Source organism: Trichomycterus rosablanca, chromosome 18 (genome assembly GCF_030014385.1).
Source record: "Trichomycterus rosablanca isolate fTriRos1 chromosome 18, fTriRos1.hap1, whole genome shotgun sequence".
Classification (NCBI taxonomy): domain Eukaryota; kingdom Metazoa; phylum Chordata; class Actinopteri; order Siluriformes; family Trichomycteridae; genus Trichomycterus; species Trichomycterus rosablanca.
In genome coordinates this window covers 11,719,032-11,737,390 of record NC_086005.1, presented here as the reverse complement: position 1 = coordinate 11,737,390, position 18,359 = coordinate 11,719,032, and the positions used below count along the sequence as shown (strand labels likewise).

The 18,359-nt window shown below is 42.6% G+C and overlaps 1 protein-coding gene across 4 annotated transcripts in view; it reads right to left on the bottom strand.

The window, feature by feature from the left end:
• Positions 1-18,359, bottom strand: part of msi2a (musashi RNA-binding protein 2a) — a 375,070-nt gene that overhangs the window by 345,796 nt on the left and 10,915 nt on the right. For all 4 annotated transcript variants that reach the window (XM_063013642.1, XM_063013644.1, XM_063013643.1 and 1 more), the window contains exon 5: positions 706-747. In XM_063013642.1, the coding sequence (XP_062869712.1) occupies positions 706-747 (42 nt within the window). The remainder of the gene's footprint in view (positions 1-705; positions 748-18,359) is intronic.

Below are 18,359 nucleotides of genomic sequence, written 5' to 3'. Positions count from 1 at the left end.
GTCCAGTGACTTTCACAGAGCTCTGACCTCAACCCCACTAAACACCTTTAAAATGAACTGGGACATCAATTTTGAAACACTGGTGCAAAGCCTGAAGAATGACTGAACGGGCACAAATTTCAGACACTACAAAATCTTGTGCAAGTCTATATAAGTATCCATCATTTTGGAAAGAAAATGTCAAATTTTAATGTGTCTGCATACTTTTGTCCAAGAGTACATATACATTTTTAGCATAATTTTGACTGTTATAGTAATATTTAGCAAAAAAACTAATATTTATAGCAATCCTCCATACCTTACAAAAGAAAGCTGAATATACAGTACATACAGTACTTGAGATGGCTGTATTTCATTTAGGAAGCTACCTAGCTTGGTAAACAGATTATAATCGGATCTAAATGTTTTAGCACCATATTTCTCAATACAATATTTCACTAACAATGTAAACCATAATAAAAAAAAAAAGCTGTATAATTATCAACACGTCTCCTTTCTGACTGGTATTTGAACTGACACCACTCCGGGACAAGCACAAAACCTCTAACCTTGCCATAACCAACTCACACACCGAGTCTCACACACCAGAAACTGAACCAGCCACGAATCACATACAAGCCTGGCATGTTCCAGACATCACACACAAAGCAGGAGAAACCAGCATCGGCGGCTGGATGAAAAATGAACGTATGAAGAAATTCTTACCTTAGGCTGAGCACGACGAGGAAAGGCCACCTTGGGATCAATCTGCACAAAAGAGGGAAAAAAAACGACTGAATTATTAAGGCAGAAAAACAACAATTACATTTTATTTCAGCCAGGGTTGAAAAAAAAAACAAATTGGCACATTTTGCTGGGGAAAATCTGTCTGGATGGTCAAAAGTAATACATGAAGTATTAAAAAAACAGGTCTGTAAAAAAATACAACCCCACACAGACACGGGGAGAACATGCAAACTCCACTCAGAAAGAACCCAGACTGCCCCACCTGGGGATCTAACCCAGGACCTTCTTGCTGTGAGGTGACAGTGCTACCCACTGAGCCACCGTGCCGCCACTTCTATCCATAGAACATTAACTATACCAAAAGGTTTAGAGGTCTTTGGATTTTTTTTGGTCATCTTTTTTGGTCAGTGTTTGGCAGGTCCAGTTTTAGAGGAAAAACACTCTGGACAGGATGCCATATATTCACAGGGCTTCAGCCTGTGTAGACACCAAGCTGGCAAATAGCACTGCTGAGACAGTTTCAAATCTGGGGTTTTTTTTAGGCTAGCTTAACAGACCAATAACCACGTAGCACCAGATTGTTTTTTTTTTATGTATTTTTTAGGTTTTTAACGTCATATCTTACACACTTTGGTTACACAGAACAGTACTAACTGGTTACACAAGATTCATCAGTTCACAAGTTTTAATGTCAAACACAGTCCTGAACAATTTTGTATCTCCAATTCAACTTTGTATTGTGGGAGGAAACCGGAGCTCCCGGAGGAAACCCATGCAGACAGGGGGAGAACATGCAAACTCCAAAAAGAAAGGATCCAGACCGATCCACCTGGGGACCGAACCCAGGACTTTCTTACTGTGAGACGACAGTGCTACCCACTGAGCCGCACTTTTTCTTTTTTTTTTTAAATAAATAATCATTTTAAAACTATTTAGTTTGTGTTTGTTTAGTTTCTCATTGCCTTACATTTTGTTTGAGGATCCTGAACCATTAAGTATGACAAAAAATGCAGAAAATGGGGAAAGGGCAAATATAAGAGCTATTTACGAGGCTTGTTGAACTTTAACTCTGTTTTTCAGAACAGATTGATTTTTTTTTTCTAAATAAAGCTTAACTGAGCCTCAGTTCCACTGAATTTCTGTTCATAAAGTTTAAATGTTCAGGGTCGTGAGGAACTGAGAGAAAGAAGGAGGAATAATTAAGGGTTTAAAATCATTGGGTTTGTAACTCTAGAAACAAAATGATTTATTTACACCTCCACCTCTGCACAAACCTACACTATATGACCAAAATATGTTGAGCTTGTTGACATTTATGAATTATATATTATGTATTTAAAGCGATATATATTTAAAACCATGGGTGTCACAAATCTCTGGACATTAAGAACTATAAATAAATAAAGCAGTGAACATTCTTGCTTTACTGAGGGGAACTCAGTTAATGCTAGCTCTGTTAGCATTACCTGAAAATTGTTTGGTGTGTTTGGGTTCAACAAATGCTCATGAAATTAGCTTTTATTGTTTTGTTTTAATATTACTTTATTATTTGATAAATGACACACGTCACTTTATGTTACTCAGTTTAGCATTTATTTCATTTTTATTTAGAATTTCAGTATTAAATACTTACATGTAATAGTCTTGTGGTACTGACAAACAGAGCGAGCTGTACCATTCAGCTCAATTATAGGGGAGTTTTCCCGCCATTAGGAAGGGATGTACTATTCCTGGAGTTAAAATGGGGGGGTTAGGATAGTGTTGTCTTGTTATGGTTTCCTACCATGGATTACTATGAAAATTACTGATTTATGTTTAGGTGTTATAGTATCTGGGTTTAGGTATATTGTGTTTTTTTATTTATGTAATTATATTTTTGTATATTTGAGTGTAATTAAAGTTATTGTAGTTGGAGTGGCCCAAAAGAGGGGGGTTGTCTGTTTAGGCCACAGTTTTACTCACTGTAAATATTTGCACATAGATTAATCATTATCTAAACTCACTAACATTTACTAAAAATAGCCCTAAGCTGCAGCACGATGAATCTTCATCTATGTATCTTTGTGGTAATTAAAAAAAAATTTTTTTAAAAGACAAAGAATATCAGACTGAGGTTTTCTCTGGTTTGTCATCGTGTTCATTTCCATGCTTTTCTCCATTATGAGCTCGCACCGGGAGCTTTATCAATTTCATTTTTGCAATGAAGGAGAAACTATTTCATGCAGCAATGTCACGCACGGCTTCAATATACACCTCTTTAAAAAAGAACTTTTGGCCGATCTGATCCGAGTAGACAGCAAAGGAAGAGAGGGAAGAAAGAACGTAAACAGATCGAAATTGTTCTCTTGCAGAAAATTACTTGTCCGTGCTCAGCAAGGCAAAGGCTGTACGTCGCAGAGCATCTCGCCTCTATAGAGCTGAACATTCACCCGGAGGGGAGGACGGAGTGATATCAGATTGAGATCATTATAGAGTCTGTGTGCGCTATATGAATGTCTGGAACATTCAGGATGGAATCGTGTTCCTTAACAAAGAGGGTGGACCTCACACGGAGGGTTTGTTCCACATCAAAATCAGAGTCTATCTTTATGTTTGTCTGGGATCTTTGGTTTCTTCTTGGTTGAGGTGGAGAACATTTCAGTAGGTCAGCTACTTTTGGGTAGATTTGCCACTGTTTTATGTTTCCATTATCTGTAGTGTATCACTCTCACTGTGGTAAGGTGGAGTCCTTTTCAGACTGACATAATCTAATTTTTCATGAGCGTGGTATAGTGTTCATGAGAAAACTTTAAGTTGACTGCTTGAGTTAAGTTGGAGGGTCCAGGGCTTGTAAGATTTTTATTTTTCAGAGCTTAAATCAAGCCTGGCTCTGTGAAGTTACATTTGGTGAACATGGTAAATGCTCAAGTAATTCATTCATTCATTTTCTTATCCGTTTATGCTATTAGGGTTGTTGCTGGAGCCTATCCCAGCTTTTTAATGGGCGCAAGGCACACAGTAACACCCTGGACGGGACGCCAGTCCATCGCAGGGCAGACACACACACACACCCATTTACTTATAGGGCAATTCAGTGTCTTCAGTTAACCTGACTGCATGTTTTTGGACTGTGGTAGGAAACCGGAGCTCCTGGAGGAAACCCACACAGACACAGGGAGAACATGCAAGCTCCACACAGAAAGGACCCGGACCGCCCCGCGTTGGGATCGAACCCAGGACCTTCTTGCTGTGAGGCGACAGTGCTACCCACTAAGCCACCGTGCCACCCTGCTCAAGTAATAATGATAATTAATATAATAATAATACTAATGACTATTATCATTATTGTTAACATTAATTATTATTATTAATAATAATAATAGAATCTGCATTGGTGCTATCGACCAGACACTATTGGCTATGTCTAAGGGAGGGCCCCACGACAGATTGACATCCTGTTTGGGTGTTACTGCATTGCGCCCAGTGATTCCATGAAAGCTAAACCCATCGCGTTCCTGACCAGGATAAAGTGGTGATAATCATGACAATGAACTAAAATGAAAATGTACCCAATGGGGCAATTACTTTTCCATATGTGCTATAATTTTGTTCCTTAAATAAATAAAAATAATGTTTAACCAAATATGTTGTGTTTATACCCAACTTTCCTTTGGCGTAAAGTACAAAAACATTATTTTTCAAAAACGTAATTTCATTCATGTTCTCTGTGTGGCGGATTTCAATAGAATTTTGTTTATATCCACAGTACACAAGTTTTAATGCTTAATTTAAATTTTCTGCTCAAATCTGATTTTAGTTACGTCCACACTGCTGGATTTCTTTGTCAAATCCAATTTTCTACTGAAATCTGGTGTCAGCTACATCTACACTGCTTAATTCCATCGTTCAGATCGCCGGCATGGCGGATTCCGCACGACTGGTGCCTGCCAGAGCACCAGTGAGATGAACAATCGGAGGACGTCAGAGATGATTTTCTTCTGCTTTAATTCCATTTGACAGAGTTAAGATTGTTATCTTGGTAAATCAGGTCAGTTTAGAAGATGAATTCCACACACCTGGTTCTGCTCACCTTCCTTGTAATACGTTCTATGTAATGATTCGTTTTAGCAATTGGCCCCAGGCACAGTCTATTCAACCTCAATTACTCCACGCCGCGTCCCGATCCCAACACATGCACATGCACAGCAGCACGCTTTGAATTGCAAAGCAGCTCATATCTTCTGATGAGCCATCTCTGAATTGTACAACCCCCCCAACACACACACACACATACACAACCACACAACCTTTGAAAACTTTGCAAATACCCTGCAGAATCACTCCTCATCCTCATCTCTGAAACCTGCTCAGTCAGAAGTGCTGTTCACACTTCAGTCTGGTATTTTTTATTCTGATCTGAGCCACAGCAGCTTCATTCACTGAGATCTAAACCTTAAGTGATTTTAGTTACATCTACACTACATAGATTTTCATTTTCTAATCAAATCTGATTTCCTACGTAGCTTCTTCATATTCCTAGTTCTTAATCTGACTCTAACCTGAAAAATCGAGCGTCTGAACTGACCCGGGTGTGTAGGATCTGTGTAGAACAGCGCTGCACCCAAAATTAATGTGTCATTGCAGTCAGAGAAACAAAGTTTGACCTTTTCCATATATATGTATTATTAATAATTACATATCTAAAGGCAATATACTATTTTAAATGTTTAAGACGTATTTTTATTTTACATTATTTTTCCATTTAAACCAAATAACATTGTCATTGACTTCACACTGTGTGTACTTATTGCATTACTTGTATTTATGTAAATCGTTTTCATACACATGGGGCTGCACGGTTGAAGAAAGGGTAGCACTGTCGCCTCACAGCAAACTAGGCCTGGGTTTGATTTCACTGGCTGGGCAGGGGCAGAGTCCTTTCTGTGTGAAATTTGTATGTTCTCCCTGGTCTGAGTGGGTTTCCTCCGGATGCTCCAGTTTTCTCCAACAAGTCCAAAGACATGCAGTCAGGTTAACTAGAGGTAGTAAATTGCCTCAGGTGTGTGTGTGTGTGTGTGTGTGAAGGCCCTGTGATGGTGTTTCCTGCCTTTCATCCAATGAATCCCACCGTGACCCTGACCAGGACAAAGTGGTGGTAAAACAAACAATGAATGAATAAATGCATTCTCACAGACACACACACACACTAGCACATCTATACACTATCTGCCTTCATTCATCAGTAGCGGTGCGGGTGTGCGACGACTCCGAAAGAATCGCGCCACACGAGCCAATCAGCGCACGCTTCCTATTTCGGGTTGCGCCCTTTGGAGTGAATGGTTCCTCTGTGCACCTCAGCGAGGAGGAAAATGCCAACAATCTGTGTCCTTTCAGAGGAGGTATTTATGCAAATGTGGGGCTGATGGGAGAATTAGCTCGTATTCATATCGAACCGTGTGACCAGAGACTATCCAGCCCTTCAACAAGCAGCTGATAGAAATGATGACCACGACACTTTTTATAGTTCTAGTTACTATTAGCCTTATACATCGATCAGCCATAACATTAAAACCACCTCCTTATTTCTACACTCACGGTCCATTTTATCAGCTTCACTTACCATATACGTAGAAGCACTTTGTAGTTCTACAATTACTGACTGTAGTCCACCTGTTTCTCTGCATGCTTTGTTAGCCTCCTTTCATGCTGTTCTTCAATGGTCAGGACCCCTACAGAGTAGGTATTATTTGGGTGGCATTCTCAGCACTGCAACACTGACATGGTCGTGATGTGTTAGTGTGTGTTGTGCTGGTATGATGCTCAAGTGCTAAAACTGACTTTACATCTACAAGGTGGACCAACTAGGTAGGAGTGTACAATAGAGTGGACAGTGAGTGGACACGGTATTTAAAAACTCCATCAGCGCTGCTGTGTCTGATCCACTCATACCAGCACAACACACACTAACACACCACCACCATGTCAGTGTCACGGCAGTGCTGAGAATGATCCCCCACTCAAATAATACCTGCTCTGTAGTGGTCCTGTGGAGGTCCTGACCATTAAAGAACAGCATGAAAGGAGACTAACAAAGCATGCAGAGAAACAGATGGACTACAGTCAGTAATTGTATAGCTACACAGTGCTCCTATATGGTAAGTGGAGCTGATAAAATGGACCGTGAGTGTAGAAACAAGGTGGTTTTAATGTTATGGATGATCAGTGTATATTGCGTATGTAAATTGGTTAGGCAGCTTTAATACTGTGGTATCACCTTCTAATTCCTTGTTTGACATTATTATTGATGACAGCTTATGACTCTGTGCCCATACAAACAGAGCATCAAGCATCTGAAAGTCTGAAATGTCACTTCTGAGCATTGCCAGAAGAGCGTCTGAGCTAAATTGAAGTGCTTTACATCCTTATAGTAAAAATCTCACCATGATTTCCATGACAGCTGTTCTGTATGAACGAAACATCGAGTAGCTATAATATTGCTCTCTAATACAATTACTTTATGCCCTGCAGTCCATTAAAAACCCATCGGTGAATCCATTATACCCACAGTTAAAGAGCGGCCTGCGTTATTTGCAGCGAAATGATTTCCTGATTGGTCACAATGATCCGAGCGCGCAATAAAACGGGGATTTCTCAGAGGGCGTTTGAATACCCGAGCAGCCTCCTCCGTTTTACATCGGTACTCGAAAGCCAATAATGTTGCGCTACTGATTCACAAATGATAGATTGTGCAGGGCCGGATAAATTCGTTATTAGAGCTCGTAGCGCATGATGAAACCGGTTGCAACAGGAAGGTGACGTCTCGTGGCAAATTAGTACAAGGTCAAATGAAGCCCCAGTTCAGCACATAACACTGGAACACCTGCTCAGCGTGAGACGATTCGCTTCAGGGGACGTCCCAGTCCGGAAAAAAAAAATAGAAAAACTTCATGAAGGAGTCAGTGCACAGCGGTGGAGGGAAAATACAGCACAGTTTGGTCGCTGCAGCTAAAAACGGAAAGGAAAGTGAGTCATCAGTTTTTTTAAACTTTATATCCCCTGAAGTGAAACTGCACACCTCTGCAAAGGTAAACCCGCTTTCCACAGCAACCAGATCGGGTTTAACCAAAGCCCGGAGAGAGGAAGTGAAGCAGGACAGAATGCAGGTGCGATCATGCTTTACATAAACCTTCTGAAAGCAACATTACAGTAAAAAACATTCACAAAACTTTAGAATACTTGCATTTCTTTATTTTTTTTAATTTTTTATTTTTTTACCCCTTTTTCTCCCACTTTAGCGCATCCAATTTCTACCCGTCAGTCATCCTCTCACTAATGCTTGTCCCTGCTCCACGCCTCCTCCGACACGTGCACAGCAATCGACCGTCTTATCACCTACACTTGACGAGTGTAGTGTGGCGAAGCACTGCGTACGGAGGATCACACCCTTCCACCGCACTCCTTCCCATCTCCATGCAGGCGCCACCAACCAGTCAGCAGAGGACGTAATCGCACTAGTCTGAGAGAGAGTCCCCATCCGGCTAAGTCCCGCCCCTCATCTGAACAACCGGCCAATCGTCGTTCATGCAGCCGCCCAGCCTTCAACCGGCAAGGCAGAGCTGAGATTCGATACCATGTATCCGGGATCTCAGCTCTGGTGAAGAGCGTGTGTTTTTTACCGCTGTGCCACCTGAGCGGCCAGAATATTTGCATTTCTAAATCGTAAAATCGTAGAGCGGTCAGGTGACGCATCAGGGATCCAGGGTTTGAATCGCCGGCGGTGCTATCAGCCGGTCAGGCGACTACATACAGACATGATTGGCTATGTCTGAGTTTGGGGGGTGACTGGCTGAAGCCCTGCAATGGATTGGGGTCCTGTCCAAGGTGTGTTACTATGGGGAAGCAGGATCACCATGGCCATAGGACAACCATAGCCGGGCTCTCTGTGTGTCAGAGATGGCAGAGCTTCGCTATTAATCATGTGATGACAGCCAATCCCTGGCATCTGTGAGCTTGTGTATGGAATGCAGCAACACACCCCAGACAGGGCACCAATCTGTCGCAGGGCCTCGGCCATCACACACACACACACATTTGCATATACAGTGTATCACAAAAGTGAGTACACCCCTCACATTTCTGCAGATATTTAAGTATATCTTTTCATGGGACAACACTGACAAAATGACACTTTGACACAATGAAAAGTAGTCTGTGTGCAGCTTATATAACAGTGTAAATTTATTTTTCCCTCAAAATAACTCAATATACAGCCATTAATGTCTAAACCACCGGCAACAAAAGTGAGTACACCCCTTACTGAAAGTTCCTGAAGTGTCAATATTTTGTGTGGCCACCATTATTTCCCAGAACTGCCTTAACTCTCCTGGGCATGGAGTTTACCAGAGCTTCACAGGTTGCCACTGGAATGCTTTTCCACTCCTCCATGACGACATCACGGAGCTGGCGGATATTCGAGACTTTGCGCTCCTCCACCTTCCGCTTGAGGATGCCCCAAAGATGTTCTATTGGGTTTAGGTCTGGAGACATGCTTGGCCAGTCCATCACCTTTACCCTCAGCCTCTTCAATAAAGCAGTGGTCGTCTTAGAGGTGTGTTTGGGGTCATTATCATGCTGGAACACTGCCCTGCGACCCAGTTTCCGGAGGGAGGGGATCATGCTCTGCTCAGTATTTCACAGTACATATTGGAGTTCATGTGTCCCTCAATGAAATGTAACTCCCCAACACCTGCTGCACTCATGCAGCCCCAGACCATGGCATTCCCACCACCATGCTTGACTGTAGGCATGACACACTTATCTTTGTACTCCTCACCTGATTGCCGCCACACATGCTTGAGACCATCTGAACCAAACAAATTAATCTTGGTCTCATCAGACCATAGGACATGGTTCCAGTAATCCATGTCCTTTGTTGACATGTCTTCAGCAAACTGTTTGCGGGCTTTCTTGTGTAGAGACTTCAGAAGAGGCTTCCTTCTGGGGTGACAGCCATGCAGACCAATTTGATGTAGTGTGCGGCGTATGGTCTGAGCACTGACAGGCTGACCCCTCACCTTTTCAATCTCTGCAGCAATGCTGACAGCACTCCTGCGCCTATCTTTCAAAGACAGCAGTTGGATGTGACGCTGAGCACGTGCACTCAGCTTCTTTGGACGACCAACGCGAGGTCTGTTCTGAGTGGACCCTGCTCTTTTAAAACGCTGGATGATCTTGGCCACTGTGCTGCAGCTCAGTTTCAGGGTTTTGGCCATCTTCATGTAGCCTTGGCCATCTTCATGTAGCGCAACAATTCGTCTTTTAAGATCCTCAGAGAGTTCTTTGCCATGAGGTGCCATGTTGGAAATTTCAGTGACCAGTATGAGAGAGTGTGAGAGCTGTACTACTAAATTGAACACACCTGCTCCCTATGCACACCTGAGACCTAGTAACACTAACAAATCACATGACATTTTGGAGGGAAAATGACAAGCAGTGCTCAATTTGGACATTTAGGGGTGTAGTCTCTTAGGGGTGTACTCACTTTTGTTGCCGGTGGTTTAGACATTAATGGCTGTATATTGAGTTATTTTGAGGGAAGAATAAATTTACACTGTTATATAAGCTGCACACAGACTACTTTTCATTGTGTCAAAGTGTCATTTTGTCAGTGTTGTACCATGAAAAGATATACTTAAATATCTGCAGAAATGTGAGGGGTGTACTCACTTTTGTGATACACTGTACATATACACACACTCACTCTCGCACACCTACACACATACCCATTCATCTACTCTTGCACTCTCTCTCACACACAGACATACACTCTCAAACCTACATGCACACATACACACACCTACACTCCAAAAAATCTTACATACACACTCAGTCTCTCACACCTGCATGCACAAACACACTATACATACACACATACAGACATGCACACACTTACACTCTCAAATACACTCACAGCACCCACTCACACACATTCTCACACACACACACACACACTCACATACATACTCTCATACGTCCATACATACATACATACTTACTCCTAAATATCTAACATACACACTCAGACTTACACCTGCACTCACAAACACACTACTCATATACACACAGACATACACACAAACACTCTCTCAAATACACTCGCAGCCACCCACCCACTCACATTCTCATACATACACACATACGAACACTCACATACATACTCTCTTATTTCCATACACACACACACACACACACATACATACTCTCTCATACACATAGATCTTACACATACACAGTGGTAGCTCACTCTCACACACACTCCAACAGAGGAAATCACTCTGAGCTTCTCCAATCGTGGATCAGTCTGTTGTCCACCTGCTTCCCATCGTCCTAAACTAATCTGCTGCTCGCTGTACTTCACAGGCCTAAACAGCACGAAGATTAAAACCTAATTGGGCGGAAGGTAAACCTCAGGCCCAGGAACCAAACCCAGCGAGTGCATGTGCAAACAAGATACCCAAGGCCCTCAAATCCTGGAATGCAAAAATAAACACCAGCAGAACGTACAAGGTCTATTTAATTCATCAGGACATGCTTAGGTTCTGCTCGATGAATTTCAGATTGAAGAACAGGACACACATGCGCCTTTACAAAAGCAGGGTCTCTGTGCTGTTCTTCCTGGATCAGATCGGCAGCAGATCATCCATGTGATCATCGCAATTTGGGAGTTTTTAATGCTGGATACCCTTCCTGATGCAACCCTCCGGGTTTAGGAGCGGCACTAAGAGTGCAGATGTGTGTCCTCTTGTATTTGTGAGTCCAGCCCGGGGTTCGAACCCACCACGCAGGCCCAAATCAGATCAGCTACGCAGTTTTACTATTTTTTTGGACAGCCCATTCCAAAAACCATGGGCATTACTATGAGGTTGCACACCCCTTCACCCCTATTTGCATCTCCAAAATGTCATTTATTTTATATAGGTGATTTTATACAGCTGTTAATCATGAGCATGCCTCATTCGTTATAATATAAAACCTGTAATTTTATTTATTTTTGCCAACCTGGTTAAAGTTGCAGTGGGTCCACACAGCTTGGAAAAGGTGCAGCAGACCACACATTCACTGAGTCACTTTAGAGAAGCAAATCCATGATTTTCCATGCATGTTTTTGGGAGGTGAGAGGAGACCAAACAACCCAGAGCAAACCCATGTGGGCACAGAGAGAACATATTAAACTCATCATTCAAATGAATGTAATATTCTGAGCCTCGGTGCTACCACTAATGTTTACACATAGCTAAATCATTCCCCTGTTTTGTATGTTTGTTGGTTAGTGTGTGTGTGTGTGCATGCATAAGGAACATCGCTTTATTCAGTGTACCGTGTCCTACCCAAAAATGAGCCCTGCACACAAATTGAGAGGCGAACAGTGCGTCTTTAATCAAAAGCTGCTTTGAGGCAATTTCCCTTCATTTTCTGTTTCTGGTAAACAGGAACGCACTTTTACTAAAAGACTTCTGTTTTCCAAAACAATTCGGACTGTCTGAGCTGGGGTGAAAGGACGGGCAGTGACTCGAGACCCGGCCGAGGGCGCGGTGCATGATTCCATGGCAAAACTGACACCTGAACCTGAGAGTTCATCTTATGTATATGTAAACACAAGCTGTGATGTGTGTTTGCTGACAAAGCATTATGGGACCGGTTTGATACCTTAGGTGACATCGCATTCACATGTTCCGCTTGACTGTGGGCGGGAACATCAGGTCGAGAGGAAGGGAACAAGCTCACTTTAAATCGCCTGAGCCAATCTATGCCTCCTAAGGGCAAGTTCTGAAAGCAGTTGATGCAGCTGTGTCTCAAATCGCACACCACTGTATATATAATAAAATATCACATCTCATAAGTACACTTCGAATCCGTGTCTGCTTGTTTGCAAGCTGGAGTCAGAGCGCAAAGTAAGCCATTGTACGGCACCCCTGGAGCAGACAGGGTTAAGTGCCAAGCGCAAGGGCCCAACAGTGGCTGCATAGCAGAGCTTGGATTTAAACCAACAATCTTCAGAGTCTGGATTTGAATGGAAAATCTTCAGATAGATAGCCCAAAGCTCTACTCATTAGGCCACCACCATCCCTGATGAAAACGTCCCGTCGCTGATGACAAATGATGTAATGTTACCCTTAAAAATGGACACAGAGTGCAACAGTGTGTGTAAAAGGCTCCACAGGCACTGAATCAAATGGTAAGCCAGTTTCTAAAACAAACTGTGATTGTAGCCGTGCTCTGTTGATACTCTTGAAAGTCAAATCTTGCCGTTACTTACACTAGACGCAAATCCTGCTAAAAAATAGCAGCTGGCTTGGAGTTTCAGCTCTTAGGCAATCACAAATGCTAATTAAGAATTAAAAGACCGTTCTGCATTATTAAAGACAATACAGAATTATCTACACTAACAAATCACCGACCAACAATATACACTCCATGGCCAAAAGTATGTGGACAGCTTCTTGTTAATGAGTTAGGTGTTTCAGCCACACCCCTTGCTTGAACCCATGACTGTGCCCCTGTGCACAAACCTGGGGGGAATTCAAGAGGCCTGTGCAGACCCATTTACGTTTACATTTTCAGCATTTACCAGACGACTTCATCCAAAGCGACTTACAATTGAGACTGAATACATTGCAAGTGTAAGGTTTCCTGCGGCGTTGGGGTTAACCTACCTTGGTTCCCGGTGTCGCAGGAATTACAGATCCTCCGGAACAAAGGCCTTAAATTAGAGGCCTCCTAATTAAGGCTGACAACCTGCAGCTGCGCCTGCTTTTTTAAGCAGGCACCATGCAGCCACAAGTTGTCATGCCTTTAGCCCCTGTTTCGTTTGGTTTGGTTTCTTTTAGTTAAAGTCTGCGTTTTTGTTTTTTAATCCCAGCCACAGCAAGGTGTGGCTGGCGATTTAGCCAACGGGTTCCCCGAACTTCGCGGCGGCGATTCCGTTGTGTCCCTTGTGCTAAACAGGTGTGCTCAGTCCCGGTCGTGCTGAGGCGCAATCGGTGACAGGGCCATCTGATTCCCAGAACGTCGCGACGGCGAGTTCGGTGCGTTCCATGAACGTCGCGACGGCGAGTTCGGCGTGTTCCTTGCACTAAACGGGTTGGCTTCTTTCCAGCTGCGACTGACGATATAGCCACCCGTTTCCCCGAACATCGCGACGGCGAGTTCGGTGTGTTCTTTGCGCTAAAAGGGTTGGCTTCTTTCCAGCTGCGGCTGACGATATAGCCACCCGTTTCCCCGAACATCGCGACGGCGAGTTCGGCATGTTCTTTGCGCTAAACAGACTGGCTTCTTTCCAGCTGCGGCTGACGACAAAGCCTTCGGTTCCCCCGAACTGCGCTACGGCGATTTCGGGGGCTTTCTTGTTTTAAATAGGTGTGCTTCTGCCCGGTGACAGCAAGGTGCGGCTGGTGCCAGAGCCACCGGTTTCTCCGGACTACGCCAAGGCGAGTTCGGGCTTTTCTCCTGTTTCCTATAGGTGTGCGTCTGCCCGGTGACAGCAAGGTGCGACTGGTGACAGAGCCACCAATTTCCCCGGACTATGCTGAGGCGAGTTCGGGCTTTTCTCCTGTTTCCTATAGATCGGCTCTGTCACCAGTTGCGTTGTGAAACGCGGCTGGTGCCAGACCCATCTAATCCCCGAGCTGCGCTGAGGCGAGTTCGGGGTTCTCTCTCGTTTCCTCCATGGAGAAGCTCCATCCCTGCAGCACCGGTTGCGACGGCCTCGCATGCTGCGATGGGGTTCGCGACTCGGTTAGTTTTTCCTATGTTTAATGTTATATCCCTGGTTATTATTTGTTTACTTTTTATTAATAAAACATTTTTTTATTTAATCTCTGCATCCTGGGTCCTGTTTTCTCCCCCCACGTAACAGCAAGCAATTGAAGTTTAAGGGCCTTGCTCAAGGGCCCAACAGTGGCAACCTGGCAGATGCTTAAACCAGTGTCCTTTCAGTTACTAGTCCTGTACTTTAACAGCTGAGCTACCACTGCCTTCTTCGAGACCCCTTGATTTCAGCCTCATCAGACACTTTTGGGATGAATTGGAAGGCTGATTGCAAGCCATCAGTGCCTAAATGGGCACAAATTCTAACAGGCACAGTCCACAAAACCAGGTGCAAAGTCCATTCCAAATCAGTGAAGGTTGCTATAGCTGCAAAGAATGGGAGGAAACACCTTTACATTAACGTCTGTGGTCTTGGAATAGGATTTCCACCAAGCTCATTACCAGGTGTCCACATACTTTTGGCTAAATTATCTAAATCTACTTCCAACCTCTTTTCAAAGACAAACACACAGAAGCACTAAAATAAATAGCTTATTTGGTTAAAGAAATTATTACATGCCAAAGAAAAATCTGGGAACCTAGTGCGCGCCACATAACTGCATAACTATTTCCTTATTAGAGTCTATCGTCGTAACCCCGTCCTTCTCAGATCCACACTCTATTAATCATCCGCTATTAAACACACAGAGAGACCCCAAGTACTCCACGACATCTGGCATTTCAGGCCTTTTAAACTGACAATAAAGGTGCTGGGATAATGAGTCACACCAAAAGCGGAGGACTTGGACACCTGGGGTCTGTTAACATTTTTCAATTTCTGATTTAAACACAAGTTCAAGATAATTGCTGCCAATTTGAGATCCAACTATGAAAATGATAACTAAGCACACTGGTGCGGGGCATCTTTCCACTGAGCTTTTATTCAAATTTCAGCTAGAAAAAGTAATAAATGTGTAATTTATTTAGTAAAATCCAGCTAAAAAATTCTATCACAAACTTAGAAACCTTTAGCGCTTATGAAATGTTTCCGGCTTATTTTCTTGAAGGAACGTTCAGATTTTTTTTCAGGCTATGAGGGCGCTTAGGTGGCACAGTGGTATATACGCTAGCCCACCAACAATGAGATCCATATTTGAATCTCGGTGGGACCGGTCATAATGGAGATCAGCGCATGACTCTCCGTATGCGAGACAGAGCCCCATATGAACCTTGTGCAGGTGAAAAGATGCAGATGGCTACTGCACGTGTCGAAGGGGCCGTGTGTTAGTCCCCTCAGGAGTGGAGGTCAGCAGCAGTAAAGAGGAAGTGAAATGCAATCAGGTAATTGGATACGACTAGATTGGGAGGAAAAATGAAAATAGTGTTCCTAATAATGTGGCCACGTTGTGAGAGACCATGCAAAGCTGGGAGTCTGAAGAGGAAAGCTGGAGAGGAAGTGAACGACACGATTCGATTGCACTCTATTCTAAATCTGCTCCGGGGGAGGATACGTTTCAATCAAGGACACGGTTCATCCCCAAGCCCTTGAATAAATGCCTGCATCAGTCTAGATACCATCACAGCAGAGGCAAGATTCTCACTCTCAGGCCTTAGAAACACAAAGTTCTAACACCAAGGTTGTTCACACACCAGACCCAGCAGCTAGTGTTCCTCAAGAACGGGTTTGTGGGAAATAAAGAAAGCATGGAACAATAAGTATTGTTATAATAATAATAAAACCAAAAAGGGCAAATAACTAACGTTACCATTTAATCATCCATAAAGACGACATGAAAACATTTTTCTTGAAAATTAAATTTCAGTAAATAAAAATCTAAGGGTTGGTTTCCCAGACAGGGATTAAGGCTAGTCCAGGACTACATTTTGCTTTAAATGGAGAATCTCCATTCAAAATGCTGTGTAGTCTAGGACTAGACTTAATCCCTGTCTGTGAAACCAACCCTAAATCTTTTATTTATAAAAGTGTTGTTTTTCCTTTGCCGTTATGGGTAATTAAATGTAGATTAGTGCAATAAAGTGTGCAAAGATCCAAATACTTTCTTAATCTGCCATAGTTTGTACTATTACAAAAACAAAACATGGCTAAAATACTGTTATTTGTACCTTGCCAATACCTCTACTGTAGAAAATGTGACACCTATAACTAAGGCCCTACCTAATTCACGGCCGTGAAAATCGCATCACGGACCATGAAATGAGCAATTTGCCATCAAATTCAAATTTTGAGGTTTGTGTTTATTGATTTAACAATTTTCATTAAGTTAGTGTAACAGACTTTTCTGTGCTGTAGTGTGCTGACAATGTTTGATGAATGTGTTTACGTACTGAGTGCATTTTATTACTTTGGAGATTCCATAATCGGTAGAAAAGTGTGCTTCTGTACACACATGATCATCTCTGCGCTGCGCCTTAAAATAACAAGCCAGTAAAGTATCATGCCGGATAGGGCTGCAACGATTAGTCGACGTAATCGATAACGTCGACTATAAAAATTTGTCGACGTGGAATTTCATTGTCGACTAGTCGTTATTGATGCAATGCACTAAAGGGACTGCAGGGGGCGCAGCATCGCTTCCATGGCGCAGCGGGGAGTTTATGAAGACAGAGAGGCAAAGATAAAGAGACCGAAACTTTCTAAAGTATTTCAGCCAAAATAACCCAAAGAAACGAGCTGGACGCAGACACTACAGAGCAGAGTTATGGTTTCACACCAGCACTCCGGTGAAACGCCTTGCAGCCGTGATGACCAGCGTTATTCAGGTAAGTTTTTACACCGCTTTGTGCTTTAACCAACGTAGTTAATGTTTGTTAATGCTAGAGTACTTGTCGGAAAACTATCTAAGAGTTTGCTATTTTTCAGGTTTGTTTGCTAGCTAACTCATTAAGTGCTATAGTTAATCAGTCATTTATATGAGTAACGTTATATAACTTAACATTATAGCCTAACGTTACCCTGTCTCGTCTTCCATATTTTTGCTCTCGTTAATGAGAGCATTCGTTCTAAATAATAAGCCTCCTCCACTTAATGATAGCTAGTTAGCTCAGCAGATAATTCAGTTAAGACATTTAACCTGTTATGGTTTAGTTGGCGTAGCCAGTACACTATTTGTAATAAACTATGATACATAGCCTTCAGTTTGTGATCATTAATACAGCTTTCTCTTTTGTGCTTTCTATTAATAGCACTAAGAAATGGTGTGTGGATGAGAAGAGAAGAGATTCATGCACCCCTCAGATGGCTGAGATCTTCACAGACAGCATTCACATGTTTCTCAACGACATGTTATAAATGTTTTTGACTTCCAGAGTGATAACTTCTGAAACATAACAGTTTCTAATGCTGTCCAAAGCTTTCTTATTTCATTGAATTTTTTTTATTGTGATTGTGTATTAATGTTTCAAATATATTTAATTAAACTATCAAGCTTAAGTTTCATATTCATGTTTCATGGGTCATTCTCTGGCTCACACTCAATTCCTCCCAAGGGTGTAAAATGTAAAAAGATGACCTTAAGGACCTCACTTTGTGCACAGTGGCACAGTCTAAGTTAGGTGACTGTGTTCTTTTTTTCTTTGTCCATGTAATTAGCAACACACTTCAGTCAGGCTTTAAGGTGCAGAATTTGAATTAGGGACTTTTTTTGCGCAGCAGCCTTTAAGCCCATGGTGATGTAAAGCTTGCTTGACTGTAGACAGTGTCACTCATGTCCTACTGCTTTTAAATTCATAAATGGTTCGTTTATTGATGGCTCACGGATTGCATCTGACCATTCAGATGATTTTTTCTTTCACTGTTTAATGTATTATAGTGCAGGCAAGTTGTAGAT